The 16,943-nt window shown below is 26.8% G+C and overlaps 1 protein-coding gene across 6 annotated transcripts in view; it reads left to right on the forward strand.

The window, feature by feature from the left end:
• The window catches only part of LOC107440096 (SCY1-like protein bma), a 691,298-nt gene that overhangs the window by 533,015 nt on the left and 141,340 nt on the right, over positions 1-16,943 (forward strand). For all 6 annotated transcript variants that reach the window (XM_087154978.1, XM_087154980.1, XM_087154979.1 and 3 more), the window contains one exon: positions 7,312-7,472. In XM_087154978.1, the coding sequence (XP_087011104.1) occupies positions 7,312-7,472 (161 nt within the window). The remainder of the gene's footprint in view (positions 1-7,311; positions 7,473-16,943) is intronic.

The raw sequence follows: 16,943 nt of genomic DNA on the forward strand, positions 1-16,943 counted from the left end.
TTATTGTCATTAAAATAAACTCAAAATCGTTGTTTTATCGTAATTAAATGATTAGGTGAGCTTGTCTAGTTATTCCCCAAATCATTAAATTACGATAAAATAGCTAATACTGTACCTATTTTAAAGAAGTTTTTGACAATAATTAATAGAAAACAAAAAATTAAGAAAATTCAGACAAATTAAAGTACCTGATGTTCAAAGGCACGCGATGTAACAGTTCATAATAGAAAAGCCCCCGTAGCGGAGTACGATAAAATTTCCAGTTATGGTTTTCTATGTAATACTTAATCCTTATGATATGCCCTACTTCCCTTAGAAGTTTGTCGCAACATTTATAGTACACCATCTATATTTCAACTCTTTTCAAATGTGCTAACTAAGTTTTATATAAACGACCCTCTTAGTCCAAGGAAATGTAATATATTAATTTAGCACATTTTCAAATTAAATTATTATTTCAGTTTAGACAGTTCATATAGATGGCAGAACTATTTTGGAATTTTTACTCATTGAATGTTTTTTGCCCTATTTTTCAAGATTTTCAAAAGGGTTCAGCGCTTGATTTATTTCTAAAGTTTTCTTAATGTTTTAACAATTTATATTTTATTTTGATTTGGTTATTCTAACTGCAACTTTATCTTCATTTATTTTTCTCATATGTGGGCGCTTCATTAATGAGTCTTACTCTGTGTACTTTTAAATTGTGTTTGTTTGTCATTAATTTTTCATTGCACTTACATTTAAATTGTTCTAATTGTTTTTTTCCAATTTGTTCATCCATTATGGGGCCTCTGGCACAGTCAGGTTTTGGTATTACCACTGACAACAGAAAGGATTCTGTGTTTTGGCAGGCAGTACGTCCCCTGATGAAGTGCTGTCTTGCTAACACACATATCCTAAAATATTCTTCGTTTTCTGATAGAAATGTATTTCTGACTTTCTGAATTAAAATAAAACAAATTTGCTTTTAGCTGCTTTTAGCACTTTTCCATTTTGATTTATTATCTTAAATATTATTTACTTATTTTGTCTTTTTCTGAATTTGTGTAAATCTGCTTCATTCTTTGATTAGATTCAGTTTAAATTTAAAACTTCAGTTTAAACTTAACTTTGTATACGTCACCATTAGTGTTTCATAAAAGTGAAACAATCCAGTGAAATTATATGTTAAAATGCGGTGTACTATATAATAAAAATATGTAACTTAAACAATATATTCCAACAACAAATGTTAGGAAAATGTACGCAATTTTTCATATTTGCAATGTACCCCCTCATTTATTATTGCGTCTTATAAATAACATTTTGCTTAAAAGTGATACATTTTCTTTCCATTTCCATTGAAATTATATATTATCTTTCCATTTACTTAAAATACATTAACTATTTTTTATTATCTTTATTAGGTTGAAATTTTAAATTATCTTTTGTTATGTCTTTACACATGTTTCCAACGTCCAGATACGCCCACCTTCGAAATATGTGTCTTATTATATCAGGTCTTTTCCTATTGAAAACCTCTAAAATAAAATCTGCGTTTGAAAAACCAAAATCAATTTCAATGATTGCCATAAGCTGAGAAAAATTGAAATATTCTGCGCATGTTTCAAATGAAAGAAAATAAAATCTATCTTGATAGAAAATAAGTCATAAAATGAAATTCTTGTGTAGCCGTAGCTATTTCCTTATATTCAGAATAAATTAAATAAGTTTCGGTTTTAGTTTCGATAAAAAATAAACATTCTGTATTTATTTTGCAACTAGTTTCAGATTAATATTTAATATTATAACAGCATTTTTTATACTAAAATGATTTATTTTTCCTTAAAGCATACTAGTTCATATAGTTTTTCCATTTTTTGCAGCATTATGGGGGGGGGCTGATATTTCATATTTATATATTTTTGAAGGGTATGAAGTTTTAATCAGATAATATCTGTTACGCCAAGTTCATGGCACATTCTACCTACATTTATTATATGGTGATCCATGAATGTAAATAAATAACGTAAGATCAAAAACTCGTCTAGTATTATGAGTTTCTGTATTTACCTCATTACCTAGTGGAATTACATTATTTACAACTTTTGAGAAAAAATAAAGAAACTTATTCGTTATTTCGTAGTTCAAGGCACTGTCTGCCTACATTTATTGAAAATGATCTAGAAACTCATTTAATATTATGAAAGTAATTAGTTTAATGTTCTTCATCAGCTTGTACCATCTTAGATCAAAGATGTGCGTCATTTATATTGTTTGTTTAAAACTGAAATGTATCTGTCAAAGTTTTATTTCACAGTGCATTTTTGTTTAAATTAATTACCGTGGAATCCAAGATACCTAATACAAATGTGTTAATATGATTTTGTTTGCTTTATTCATACGTTTCAGGCATTCGTAACGTCTCCAAATCCCAGACGAGCCTCTATATCAGCTTTGATACAAAAATGAAGAAACATATTTGTTAATGTCAAATTTTATAACTCATACATAAATTAAACGTAGAGAATTTCAGAAACGTCCGCAAACTTTGGAAAATCTGATTAAATTGTAGCAAACTTGCATCTCATTTGCACATATTATTTTCTCATGCATTACAATTAAGACTTGTTATCATATTATTTTATATTTGACATCTGAATAATTCGTAACATTCTGATTTCTATTCACAAACTTGTAAGTTAAAATTTAGAATTAATAACTCCTTGAATTTGAGCAAAACATTTATTTTATTTGAATACGAATGTAAAAATAAAAGCTTTCTTAAACAAACTATATTTTTATTTAAAGTATCTTATATTGTTTAGTCCGACTTAATAAGTGACTTACGCAATTTGGATTATATCAATTCCTAGGCGAACTACATAAACTATAAGAAATTATACAACGGAGCATTCATTTAAAGAAAAGCATTCAACTTAGAAGTTTTTCATTTTGCTTTCTTTATTGATTAGTATGAGGAGGTGCACTGTCGCTTAATTAAAATGTTTTAACATGATTGCTTTTTAAATGCTTTTTTCTTCAAGAAACTTATTGCTAAGTACAATAAGTAAAATAAAAAGCGAACTCCTTTAATAACTTTTGATGTAATGATCTTATTTTCCTGTACTTGGACTTAATCTTTTATGAAATACCAAAGTTTAATTACGAACATTAATTTTTGCTGAAGATCTTTCAAATTTTAAAATCAGACACATAAACGTACTTTCTCTGAATAAACATACGTTTTATTGAACTGATTTAGATTTTCATTCCTAATAATATAGGGAATAGCCGCAGTCTGGAAAATGGAGTTTTAAAGAGCTCAAACTTTAAGATGCTCTCCTGCTTAATTCATTAGGGATATAGTTACCAGATATCTTTGAAAATCTAGTATCCAAATTAATTGAAAAATATATATTTATTCAGAGAAAGTATGTTTTCGTAATTTAACACTGATCTGATTTCATAATTCAGCACTAAACATACCAACACTATACCTATTTCTACCATTGCCGGACAAATAACCGGACTTTATGTTTCTATATTGAATGCATGAAATATGAATGTTATGAAGGAAATAATCTAAGAAAACTTTATTATAATTAAACAAAATTGTATATTGCCAATTTTTATGTATTACAAACACAAAGAATAAGAATTTTTAATTCATCTCTCAACGCATTTTTTACATACACAGGGTGTTTCCACTATACATTTTCCGCAAAAATATTTCTTCTAATTACTATTATTTCTATTATTCCTATAATTATTCTAATAATTACAGGAATATATAAGAATTAAAATTCTTATAATTATTCTTATAATTAATATTATTTCTTCTAAGAACGTGTGCTGTCTTGATTGTTTCGACATTTTTCTGGATAAAAACTAACAGTTACTTAGAAATGAAGTAAAGATATCAAAATAAAATATAAGCCACTTTTTCTTACACAAAAAAGCCAATCTAAAATTTTAGGTACTTTCTTGAAATTTGAATTTACAGTTATTCTGATTGAACTAACTACGCAACAGTCTTTGCAGAAATGTGCAACTATAATCGAATGCAACACGTTGAACACGCATTACATCGTAATTTCTGATCCAATAACCTTATAAAGCAATAAATTGTTCTCCCGGCCTAATGACTGATTGTGGTAGAAATAGGTATACGACTAGTATTATTCGAAACAAACAAAATACGAAAAAATGTTAATAGAATATTAACTGTATATAATTGTTCGAAAAAGTCATGAAGTCAAATGTGCAAAAACAATAAGATGACAAGCTCATTTTCGATGCAAAAGTTCTTAAACGGTCATTTGACCTGTTATGGTATGTTCAGTGTTAAAACAGGGTCTGTTCCAACTATTTATCATATTTAGGCTCTAGAAATATTAATATTTAGGAACAATTTTTTGCTCACAATGTGCAGTATGTGCAAATTAGTGTAAAACTGTAAATTTCCCCAAAATTGAGAAAGTTTTCATACGACTCAATTATAATTATATGAAGCCGTAATAAAACCTCAGAAAAAAATTACACTACATTTTGCGCCACTAAGTTACTGAATTCAAAATTTAACATAATAAATAGTTAAAACAAAATTAGATATAGTTGTAACAATATATATAGTAATATCAAAAATAACAAAACAAACAGTGCAACAAATATAATACTAAATGGTGCCGAAAGCAAAACTAAAGTGCAAAATTCCTAATTGTTACGGTATAGTTTAAATGAGTGTCATTTACAATTTTGATGAATCAAGAATCAAAGCAATTGATACAACAGATAGATAAAAACAGATTAAAAAAATCTATACGCAATACAACTTTAAATTTCATTAAATATTTTTTTCTAATGTAAGCTCTTATGAAATTGATTTTTATTTATAACTCCCTACAAAATAGTTTTTTTTAAATCTAGCTGCTTATAAAATATACTTTTAAATGAAACTACCAACAAAATATATTGCTTCAGTTTACTCGATTATACAGCTATTTTATTGCTTACGCAAAGCATTAGATATACAAGCTTTTACCATTTTCTCCCCTAATTTACAGTTTTACTCATACTTTTTATAATATGCACTAAATAGAACATTTTTCTGAAATTTTCCTGAAAAAAGAACATTTCATTTTGTTTTTAAAAAGAAAAGGCTTTTAAAGTGAGTAAATACTGTTAGAAAAGGCTTTTATATGTTTAGAAAGATCAGAATACCCAAATTACTCTATTTGTATATGTTTGTATCTAATTTTATTATTCTTCTCTATTCAAGGATTAAATAATTGTGAGATGTATTTCTTTGATAGAACTGATTAAATAATTGATAACTTTTTTTCCTTAAATGACGAACATATACTTCTTTACAAACGTTAAAACTAATTAATCTGTTTGTGCTATGCTGAATTTCTAATGAAAAGTACAAGCGTCTTAAATGCTGCATAAAAAAAGTCTTAATTAACTCTCTTATTAGAAAAATGTTTTATGGAAAAGATTATTAGTCATCGTAATGAGATTTGAAATTTTAATGCGATAAATGAATTGACTTTAATTCCTTAAAAAACAACTATCCTATTGCTAATTTATTTCCAGGATTTATTTGAAAGCAATTTTCGCTTTGCGTTTGACCTTTTTTTTATTTTAATTGAATGCTTTGTAAGCTATGCCATCATTAACTTCGAAAAAAAAATTTTAGTTCATATCGATGCTCATTAAATTATGTAAGCAATTATAAATATTAAATGCAGAAGACATGCATTTTTATTATCGTTCTTATTTTTCATTAAAATTGAATAGAGGTAGATGCAAAGATCAAATAAGATCAGAATATCTAACAACTGATTAATTTTAACAGAATTAAATAGTTCCATAAGACTCTCTTCCAATAACATAGTTTCATGAATCACTCAAACGAGATGGTGATGTTGCTGAAATATATTTTATATATTTTTAATATGTAATAAATAAAAAATTTTTTGCAAATTTCCATAGCTTTAGTTTTGATGTTTATTTAAACTTAATTTCGAAAAAAACAGGAACAAAAATTCAAGTGCAATTTAATTTCATAACCATTGCAATATCGCAGAACATTGACATGTTTAATGTTATTAATAATAGCAACAAAAAAATGGAAAATAATGCATGAATGAATCAGTATATGAGTCCTTTTTATAATTTGATGTTATTTGAAAATTGAGGAAAGAAATAATTTAACATAATGTGTAATTTTCAAAACAAGAAATCATTTTTCAATTTTAATTTTTTTTTTTGCCAGACACGACGCAAAGTATGTTACCAGAATCTCTATTACTTTCACACATTCAAGACAAAGGATTTTTTATACAACCTTAATATTATCAATAATATTAAAAATTTAAAATCTTTGTAATTAACTATCATGTCTGATTTAATATAAGGTATTAAAACATGACCGGTAGCAGATATGGCAGATTTAGCATCAGGACGTTAAATAATTCTAAAAAAAATATTGAAATTATATTTGATTTTGACTAGACTAAAACAAAATACGGAGAAATTTGGTAAAATTACCGTTCTGTGTGGTATTGATATTTTTGATTTAAAAAAAAGCGTGATTCTGGGTAATAAAACCAAAATATATGGCATTAAAACCATGCATTTCGTAATTTTTTCGTTCTTATGGTCACGGTTTACCAGAAATTCAAGTTTTCAAAATTATAATTCTTATTGCCACAAATTTCATAAAAATACAAGTGTCAATTTAACCGATCAATGAATTTTATGCCATGCTCTAAAATATGATAAAATTACGAAATTTTAACCCTTTTTCCGAATGTTATTACATATCATAAAATTATATTTTATTACTAAATTTATCAAAAGTCATTGTCAAGGCACTTCGGAAAATTTACCGTGGTTTTTGAGGTTCGCGGTTTTGAAATCTTACCATATTCTGGTAGTTTTGAATATACTTTTTCCTCACTGCACAATAAAATTGCCTACTATTATCTCAATTGGAGGAATATAAAATGCCATTATAACAAATTATTACCATGTCATTAAATATTTACCATGTCATTATAGCAAATGTCAATTTTTAAAAAAATGTGTCACACACTAGTAATTCGAATTTATGGTTTAATCAAACCATAGCAATTCTTAAATCAACGAAAAAGTTCAGGTAGGAACTTGTATTGCTAAAAGCAGAGTTAAATTTATGTATCAATGCTAAAATCTTGTTAAGAAATTATTTTGAAAGAATTGACTGTTTCTTAACGATTTACAATAATTATATATTTATACATTGTCTACGGTATTTTTTTCAATAATATTTATTCTCTTTTTTAGGAAGCTTCAGTATTTTACTTTGAAAAAAGAGTTGCAGAAAAGCTTCATAAACCGAAAAGGAAGGAAACCATCACAGAAATTTTAAGATTTAGCGTAAGACAACTAGATCGACTAAAACACCCTAAATTATTAACCTTGTATCATCCAATTGAAGAATCCAAGTAAGTCCAAATTACATAACTATTTAATAATCCAATTTCCAATCAAAATGAGAAGTATGCATAAATATTTATTCCCACGACAGTTTTTCAAAATGTCGCCAGTTTTTTGTTACTTATTTATTAATTAATTTTTAGTTTGTTTATTTTATTTGTTTATTTCAGTTTTCATTTTTATTTTTCATTTATTAATTTTTATTTTTTATTTATTAATTAATTTTTATTAATTAATTTTCATTTTTTTAGTAATTGATTTTTGTTTTTATTTTTTAATCAATTAAGTTTTGTTTTTTATTTTATTTCCTCTTTCATTTATTAGTTTTAATTTATAATTATCTTATTTATTACTCATAAAATATAAATTTCATGGTATGTATCATTTCCAAGCAGTTGATATTATGAAAAATTCAATGCAAAAATATTCTTCAATGAGAAAAAAATATGGTCAAACCTACCAGAATATTGTAAAATTTACCTTGTTTCGAACTCTATGGGAACATCGAAAAGGACAGTAATTTCTACCGAAGAGCATTGGTAATCACTTTTTGGAAAAATTAAGAATAAAATACGGTTTTTTTTACCACGCTGTTTGATAGTAAATGTACAATTTGGTAATTTGAACCAAAAAGTTCAAAATTTTCAGTATTGGAATAAATTGAGATAACGCAAAAATTTCAATTTGATAATCTCTATTTTCTTTAGTAAGCCCTTGCTAACTTTGAAGCAGTTTAGATTTCTATGTAATTCTATGTATTAGACTTCTATGTAATCCATATGCTAATATTTACAAATTTTTAAAACTATGAAAAATACGTGTCTGTAAATAAACAAACACCTAGACTTGGCTAAACTAAATCAGTAGTTTAGCTGTTATGTATCAGGGTTGTCCCAACATCTTTAAATAGAAGCTAAAAGGTGGTATTTTCCATGTGGTATTTTTTGATTTCAAATTGAATAATTTTTCCATCTGTTAGGTTTTTAAACGTTAATAGGTATAAGCAAAAATTTTAATTTTTTATACAAATAAAATCTTTCATGAATTTTTAACTATCAGTTCTTTTGACTCGGAAATAGGTATATTTGATTTAATTTTTTTTACCAGAAGTACGTTAATTTCACCAGAACTTTTTCCCAGTAAAAATTAATTTAACTTACAAATTATTTGAAATATTAAATATAGACTTCAAATTATTATTCCATATTTTTTAAAATTTAAGAAATTCAGTGCACTTTAATAACATTTTGATTTGAATAAATCATTATGCTTAACTTTTTATAAAGATATTTTTATATTTGTTAAAATTTTAATTTAAAATTTTAATGAATGATTTAGTTTTAATTTAAAATTAAATTTTATTTTTAAAAAATTGTAGTGTTGCATTAAAAATCATTAAAAATTCCGTGATTGGCATGAATTTGAAAATTTCTATCATTCAGTATGCTTGTGTCTTTGCCAATATTAGTTATCCCTTAAAAAGAATATAAAAAATTTTAATTTTTAATGGAAGATTAAACTAAACAGAAGTTTAAATTAAAATATTGTTTTAGTAAACACTTTTAGCAGAAAATAATAAAATCCCTCACTTAGACATGAACTCTTTATTTGAAGAGTGGATCAACTTCAAAGTGTAATTAATGCATTTTTTTTCTTCTCTTGTCTGATTGGTGATTCCCTTTGTTTATTACCAAAAATAATCTGGGGGTGTACTATTTTTAAAATAGGATAGAAATGACATGTATAAACATGAAAATGTGGATCACTCCATTTTTTTAAATATCGAGTTTTATCCCTATTCAAATAAAACCTTCATACAATCATTTATTTGCTTAATTTACTAACCGTTTTAATTACTTTCTATTTACCTTCCATTTCTATCCCTCGTTTAATCTATCCCTTTCTCTATACAAAATGTATTGATTAAAATAAAAGTAAATACAATTGTGTAGATATTTAAATGTAATTTTCTTACAATGCAAGCAATCTGTTTTAAAATCAAACTTAAACTTCTAAAAAATCTTTATTGCAACTTCTTTGGACTTTTTATTTATAAAAAAAACTTATAATCCTAGATGCGAATGAATGCAAAATCCTTTTAGGTGCAAAAATGGCTAATTTTAGATATTTGTTTTGTAAAAATTTGCTGCTCTTTGAAACTGAGAACTATTTTTTTAAAATAAATTTCTGGTTCTTTCCTAAAATTGTCGTATAATTGTTATTAGTAAAAGTAAACTGCCTTTAGTACGCCTGCACTGCCTTTAGTAAAAATAAAAAAATTAAAAGTAAATTTAGCCGAATAAATTGCTTGTATGTAATGCTCCAAGGTATCATAATAAAATTTTCAAATTTTACCACACAAACTACAAAACAGCCCGGTAATAAAAACATATTTTATCGTTAAATTTGCCTAAAGTCATTGCCTAAGTGCTTCAGTAAAAACTACCGTACTTTTTAGTGTTCCCATAGAGCCAGAAACACCTCAAATTTTACCATATTCCGGCAGTTTTGACAAGAATTTTTTTTTCGGTACATGTTTTCAGCAAAATCTACTTAACCTTAAATCTATAAAATATGGAAATATGTGCAGAAGATGTAAGATTCATTCTTAATAACTATTTATTTATGTTAAAGACAGAGCAGGTAAAAACAAATAAATTTTAATGCTTCACTTGAATGCTATTTCTAATATTGTAAACTATGTTATACTGATGTTGTATATGGTAATTACCATATTCTGGGCGTTACATTTTACCTCATTCTGGTAGTTTTGGCAATAGTTTTTTCTTAGTGTGTTGATTGTAACAGTTTTATCATACAAAAAGGAAATAAACAGACTGTTTTTGTTTACGTAGATATTTAAAAGAATCAGTGATTTGTTAATATCAGTGATATGTTTTGAAAGAAATATTAATGAGTCTTATTGTATGAATTGTTTAGTTTTAATAGATACGTCTAAGCTCTACTTAGGGTCAGTTGCAGATTTATTTGGTTGCAGTATTTCAAATCTATAACTTGACTACGTAATCATAAAGAATGTAAACACAAATCAAAATGTAGAAAATTTTATTTATTTTGTTTCAGTACTACACCCATTAGACACCAGAAATATTTGGGAAGTAATATAGGGCTAAACTCACTTTATTGCTCCAAAATATTTATATATCAAATAGTTTCTTCGTATTATTTTGAAATATGCTCTTTGCTGATTTCTGAAATTTCCTCTAATTATCAGCACAGTGAACAGACATTTCATTACCTTTTTCACCGAAAACTCTCTCCAGAACTATTTTAAAATGCAACTGATATGGCTGTATGACGAATTGCGATCAAAAAGTACTACGAATGGTGACGTAAAACATTAGATACCTATTAATAAAACTTTTATCACTTTCAAAATACTCTTTTCAAAGTATTCTCCAACGTTTTTTTTCTTTTCAATCCTCAAAACATACCTTAAAACCCTTGTATGACATTTAGAGCTCAAAGCGAATTTTATTTTACCGATTACTTAATTTACTCAAAGCGATGACCAAGCGATGAAGAAGCAATTCCAGCTTGAAATAATAAACAGTAAAAATTTAACAAAAAAAAGTTACACTTTGCCATGTCAGGAGAATACGCGGTGATTCTAAAGCAAAATCTGTTGCTGCGTTGCCAGAAATTGACTAATAGGAACAGCAGTAACAAAAAGCGTGTCACCTTGCGTGTCAAAAAAAAAACCTAGAAACACTAAAACAGTAATCTTTATTGACTATCAGGTCTGTTGATTAGAATTCAATGTTAAAAACACACAATTAGTCTACTGCCTTATTACCTTGATTTTTGAGCAATTTTGATACTGCCTTGCTTTTTTTTTCAAGCTCCATTCACTTAATTACTGAGTTTTTTTTTTTCTTTTTTCTTTGTACCAAAAGCATAGATTCAAGTTTCATAATTGGTAATAAATTATTTAAAGACAAACTGCTGGTATAAGTATCCTTTAGGCCCACTGAAAATGCTGTTGTCTTCAGAACGAATTTGAAGTTCTTTGTATATTAAATATGCGACGCATCGCAGTCTTATTTTTCTTAATTTAGCTAGACTAAAACCAAATAATACAGAAACTTGTTCAAGAAAGTTTTATTTTGTCGAAAAGATCAATGATTATCAATTTCCTGTCTTGATCGATTTGTTAACCATTAATTGAGACAGATGGTCAGCCAGATCTTTTATAGTCTTCGTCTCCAACAGATTCTCAACCATTTTATTCCAAACAAATACTATTTTTTTAATAAGCAGTCGTCTTTAAAAGCATCTCGTAACATTTCAAATAATTTATTCCAGCAGAAATTCCATTGTGAAAACAAAATTTAATGCATTTTCTTTTCTCAATAACATTAGCCATTTCGGAAAATCGATGTCATGAAAATTCTTCGCTCATTAAAAACTCATTTATTTTCAGAAGACAAAATTAAACTCTGAGTAATTCCAAATGCTTACGGAAGTCGTAAAAATGTTTGAAGTGAATTTGAAGACCATATCTATTACAGAAGAATTTTAAATTAGCATTCCCGTTACATTTTCATCAAAGTAGTACACATGTATATTTTTGTTCTCTTAAAAAATATTATTTTAATTATTCATTTTATTTCATAATTTACTGAGTTTTGTTGCTGTGGTAAAAACTTGACCATGTTCATACAATATATCTCAGAGGGAGCTAAATATACATGAATTGAAATATTTTATGTATTACACGTTCCATGTTAAAGCTTTCTATGCAAGATTAAAACTTCAAACCCATTATTACTTTAATTTTTAATTAAATTTTTAATTCGTAGGCTGTGGCTAATAGACTTTAATAACTCAGTAACCACTTTCCCTCAAACCTAATGAGACGGTAACTGAAGTCGATGGGTCCCTTTCATTGAATAGTTAATTTTTACAATTATTTTTGCTTGGATTAAATTATAGTTTTAAAAAAATTAATATTTGAAATAATCTACGACTTTAAAAAGTTAATTCAGCAATAAAAATTATATATGTGACGGAATTCAGTTAAATATACTGAATTTGAGAATATTTTGGGAAACGAAATACATTTAATAATTTTTTTTTCAATGCCTACCATGGTTGATATTCGTCAATTCAGCATATTAGGGTAGATTTGTTGGCCTCTTTTCCAGGGGCTCCATATTGAGTGGGCCAACAAGAAACATTTAATGTATACATTACAATTTTAAAATATGTGAATTGTTAAAGAGCTCTCCTTCTACTTGAATCTTTCCATCAGAATTTGATGGACTCTTCACTATTAGAATGTTCATTTAAAAATTATAGTTAAATAACAAGAAGCAGTCTGTCAATCCAAATAATCGTAAAGTTTAAGGAACATTTGTTACCTTTATGATTTTGATACCATTTACAACTAGTATGGTTCCAAAATGTAAATAAAGAAATTTTAATGGACATCGGAGATAGTTTATCAGGTTCATGATGCTAACATCTATGCGTGGATGAGAGTATCCTATTCTAATAGTCAAGGGTCACAAATTGGGGAGTGCTGGACTCTGGAAACTTTCCGGGTGTTGAAGGGAATGGAGGAAATATTGTGGTGTCAACGCTGGGACTCTAATCCTCGTTCAGTCGGTCATGAGATTGACAGACTACACCTCTCGACTTTAATGTGTACATATCTACAAGGAACAAGTAGATGAGCCTAGTTGGTGCAAAGAAATTCTGGTTGTTTTCCCGCACTAGGTGAACTCAGTTAATAAACAGTTTATCTCACAGTTAACGCGTTGAATACCATATTACTGACGATTATTTGTCTGTTTTTTTAATATGGTAAAATAAGGTAAAAAATCAGAATTTTTAGTTGGAACATTGAACATTTTAATGAAAATTTTGTCTGCAAAGTCTTTCTGCATTGGTGTACTTTTATCATCAAACGATTTAAAAAAACGATGGTATAAAGTAACCAATTGTTTATTTATTTTAAGTTGTTATTTTTTTTTTTTTTTGTTCACTCGCTACGTGGCGACTGGTTATTTTCAGATCTCAAAACTATCCATGAAACTGTTGCGTCCCACATATTTTTCAAAATAAGTACTTTAATAATATTCGAGAAATATATTTCGATATTTATTTACTATAATTTATATTTGTGATTTCGATACATACCCGATTTAAATATTTAATTTATTGATTTTTGTACAATTAAACATTTCTTTATATGAACATTAAGTGCATAATGCGTTTTAGATTTTATCTTTTACATACAAATTATAGATTGAAATTAAGATGCACTTAAAGGAAACATCGATTCGAAAAAGTTCAATCAGTTATAAATTCTTTGAATAAGAAAAATGAACTAATTATAAATTTTAGAGAGCCGATTAAATTAGATTCAATACCTACGATTAATGGCAAAACCCTCACATACCATAAATTCCCATCATTGACGTAGAAAACACTTTGTAACCTCTCCATGTCATTAAATTAGAAATTTTGATGCAGTTACAGGGAAGAAGACTCTCTATTACCGTTATTCTTACTGAAAGCTTCTTTTGTGTTCAGGAGATAAAAATGAGAGTTCATTTATTATGACTTACAAATTATCATACTCGTTCATGATAAAAATTTATAATAATGTCTAGAACAAAAAAGAACTCTCATGATGAGGGGACATTTAAAAATGACATCAGCGAAACTGAAAATAAGAATCTATGGTAGATTGCTTTTTCGTGCTTAGAATTGTTTCAGGTTTTAGCTTGGTTTTATTGAAAATATTGCAGCAGTAATCGGATGGTTTATTTTAATTAAATCTTATTATTTTAATATTGTTAAACTTGCGTTGAAATGAAAATGCTTGCATTAAATAAAGACGCAAAAATATTTACTACTGAATAGTTAGCCTTTGACGTTTAATTAATTAGTATTTTTTTTAATTATTTATTTATTTATTATTTTCTTGAAATGATGCTTAAAGTTGAAAAGTAAAGGTTAATATAATAATAACACATTTTCAAATTCTTTGGGAGAATATTTTGAGAGCTCTTGTAATAACTAACTACACGATTTCCTTGTAAACAATACGCTTTTTCTTTTTTTCTTTTTTTTTTTTAAATCTTATCTGTTATCTAGCAAAATTCCAAGAGTTTAAGCATTTGTTAAAGAAAACTGAAGAAAAACAATTATAAAAATTTACCTCTAGAAAAGTATTGCTTATCATGACATTGTCCTAAGCCCTTAAATTATTTAATTTTAAAAAAAAGGAATTTTTAAGAACAGAAATTTCTGTTAAGCAACTGAATTGTGATTTAAAATAGAAGGACCGTTTTTTTAAGTAATTGATTAATTAAATTGCATAAAAATACGTGTATTTATTATTCTCTATATTGCATTATTCTCTATGTATTTATTTGAAACATAAATTTGCATGATAAAAAAAATTGTCTAAAACTAAACTTGCAATAAAGAAGCGAGTTAAAAACAAAATAACAAAAAATTCTTAGGGAACCAAAAAATACGAACTAAGACAGAAAAACGTATTTTCGACGGATTCGAATTACTGACTTCCGAAATACAGAGGGTAGCCGCAATCTGGAAAATATTTTCCCAATAGTTTGGTCAGGAGAGCAAACCAAAGTTTGAACCTCTTAATTTTAATTTTGCTTTTTGTGTATTCCGTCATATCTCGACAGCTTTTTAAACGAATTAAAAGAATTTTGCACAAAATTGAGAAATTCTTTTCTATTGTTTTTAAATGAAATAACAGAAAATAATAAATACTTGCTGAAAGTTTTTTTTGTTGTATAGAATTATCATTGGATAAGTGAATTTCATAATTGTGTGCACAAAATTTTCAATTCGCTTAAAAAGTTCGAGACATAGCGAAATACTAATAATAGTAATAATAAATAAATAAATAATAAAAACAGCATGGAGGAATATGCAAAAAATAAAATTAACATTAAAGGGTCCAAACTTTCGTCCACTCTCCTGAACAAAGTAATGGAAACAGAATTCCTCGATTTCTTCTATCCTCTGTATTTGATGGCCAAAATCCAAATCTATCGAAAAAAGGATATAATTATTCAAATAAAGTACGTTTTTGAGTCTGATTTTGTAATTAAAATCTGTACTAATTAATTACCATCTATGAGATCACTCCCTCAAACCATTAAGATTGAGTGATCGAACGTGAAGAACCGATCATTAGATCAAATTTCCTTCAGAGTGGTCTGCTTATTTATTTTACATTGTGTTTGTTTTTGTTTTGGTTTCTGTGTTTGTCTATATCTTTGTCTTTGATTAGGTCCTTGTGTTAGTCTTTACTTTTGTTTTGTTTTGTGTACGTTACATATTTTTTCAATTTGCAAGAAAATCGGAAGAGTACTTTTTTAATATTTTGCAATAATATTAATATAAGCTCGAACAGCTAAAAATTACCATTTTCTATTACGACTCATAATAAAATATCACTCATCAGTTGACCACTTAATAAATATTGTTTGAAAATTTGAAAGTTAATGCTAACGCTATGCTTAGCATCAAATCAATCAAATTAGTATATTACTCTTTCATTTTTCTTAATTTGAGCTAACAATTCTTCCAATTTAATAATTAATGAGACTATCAAGTACCGTACACAGTTTTAATTAGTTGAATTTAAAGCCTACTCATTTATTTCTAGAACTCAGATAAATTAATGATCTTACAAATAAGCGCTAGTACTTATCTTGCAAAAATCAAAATTTTTCTCGGTCTTGTTAAATTAAATGTAATTAGTTTGGAATGGTTATTAGCGAAAGACTTTTCATTATTCATTTCAATTAATTAAGGTAAACAACTAAAATTCTGCATTTCACGTTAAATAGTGAGTATACTTTAAAATTAATAAATTAAATATATTTGGGTGAAATTAAATGTATTAAATTCTTTCACTTTTACTTATCAAATTTAAAGTAATTTATTATTTATATCTACGAGTCTATGAGAAATACATTGAAGTGCATAGAGTTTTTTTTAAAAAAATCACCGAGTTATACAATATTAATACTTCCATCAAACAGTGGTTGGAAAAAATAATGGAAGCACTTTTATCCAAACTCATTTTTTCATATTTCTCACGAAATACTTGAAGAAATATTATGAAACTGAAGAATTGTTTGAGCTAGGCGATTTCTCATACATATCAATAAAGTTTTTAGAGGCTTTAATGACCGGCAATAGATAACTAACGAAAAAGAATGTTCTGAATACCCCCCTATCGCAAAATTTTACGGAGATGAGCTCGTAATTACGTCGATTACTATATAAAATTACAGCATAAAAATTCGTAAACCTAGCTTAAGTATTCATGGAGATAGGGAAATTTTTGTAAAACAAAATAGCTCATTTAGTTGCGTACTTGCTTAATATTGCTTTCTTAGTTATAAATTTACTTAAATGACTTAATATTATTGTAAATTATATTCACCAGTGTAATTCTA

This window comes from Parasteatoda tepidariorum, chromosome 11 (genome assembly GCF_982258835.1).
Source record: "Parasteatoda tepidariorum strain Cologne lab strain chromosome 11, Ptep-v5.0, whole genome shotgun sequence".
Lineage (NCBI taxonomy): Eukaryota > Metazoa > Arthropoda > Arachnida > Araneae > Theridiidae > Parasteatoda > Parasteatoda tepidariorum.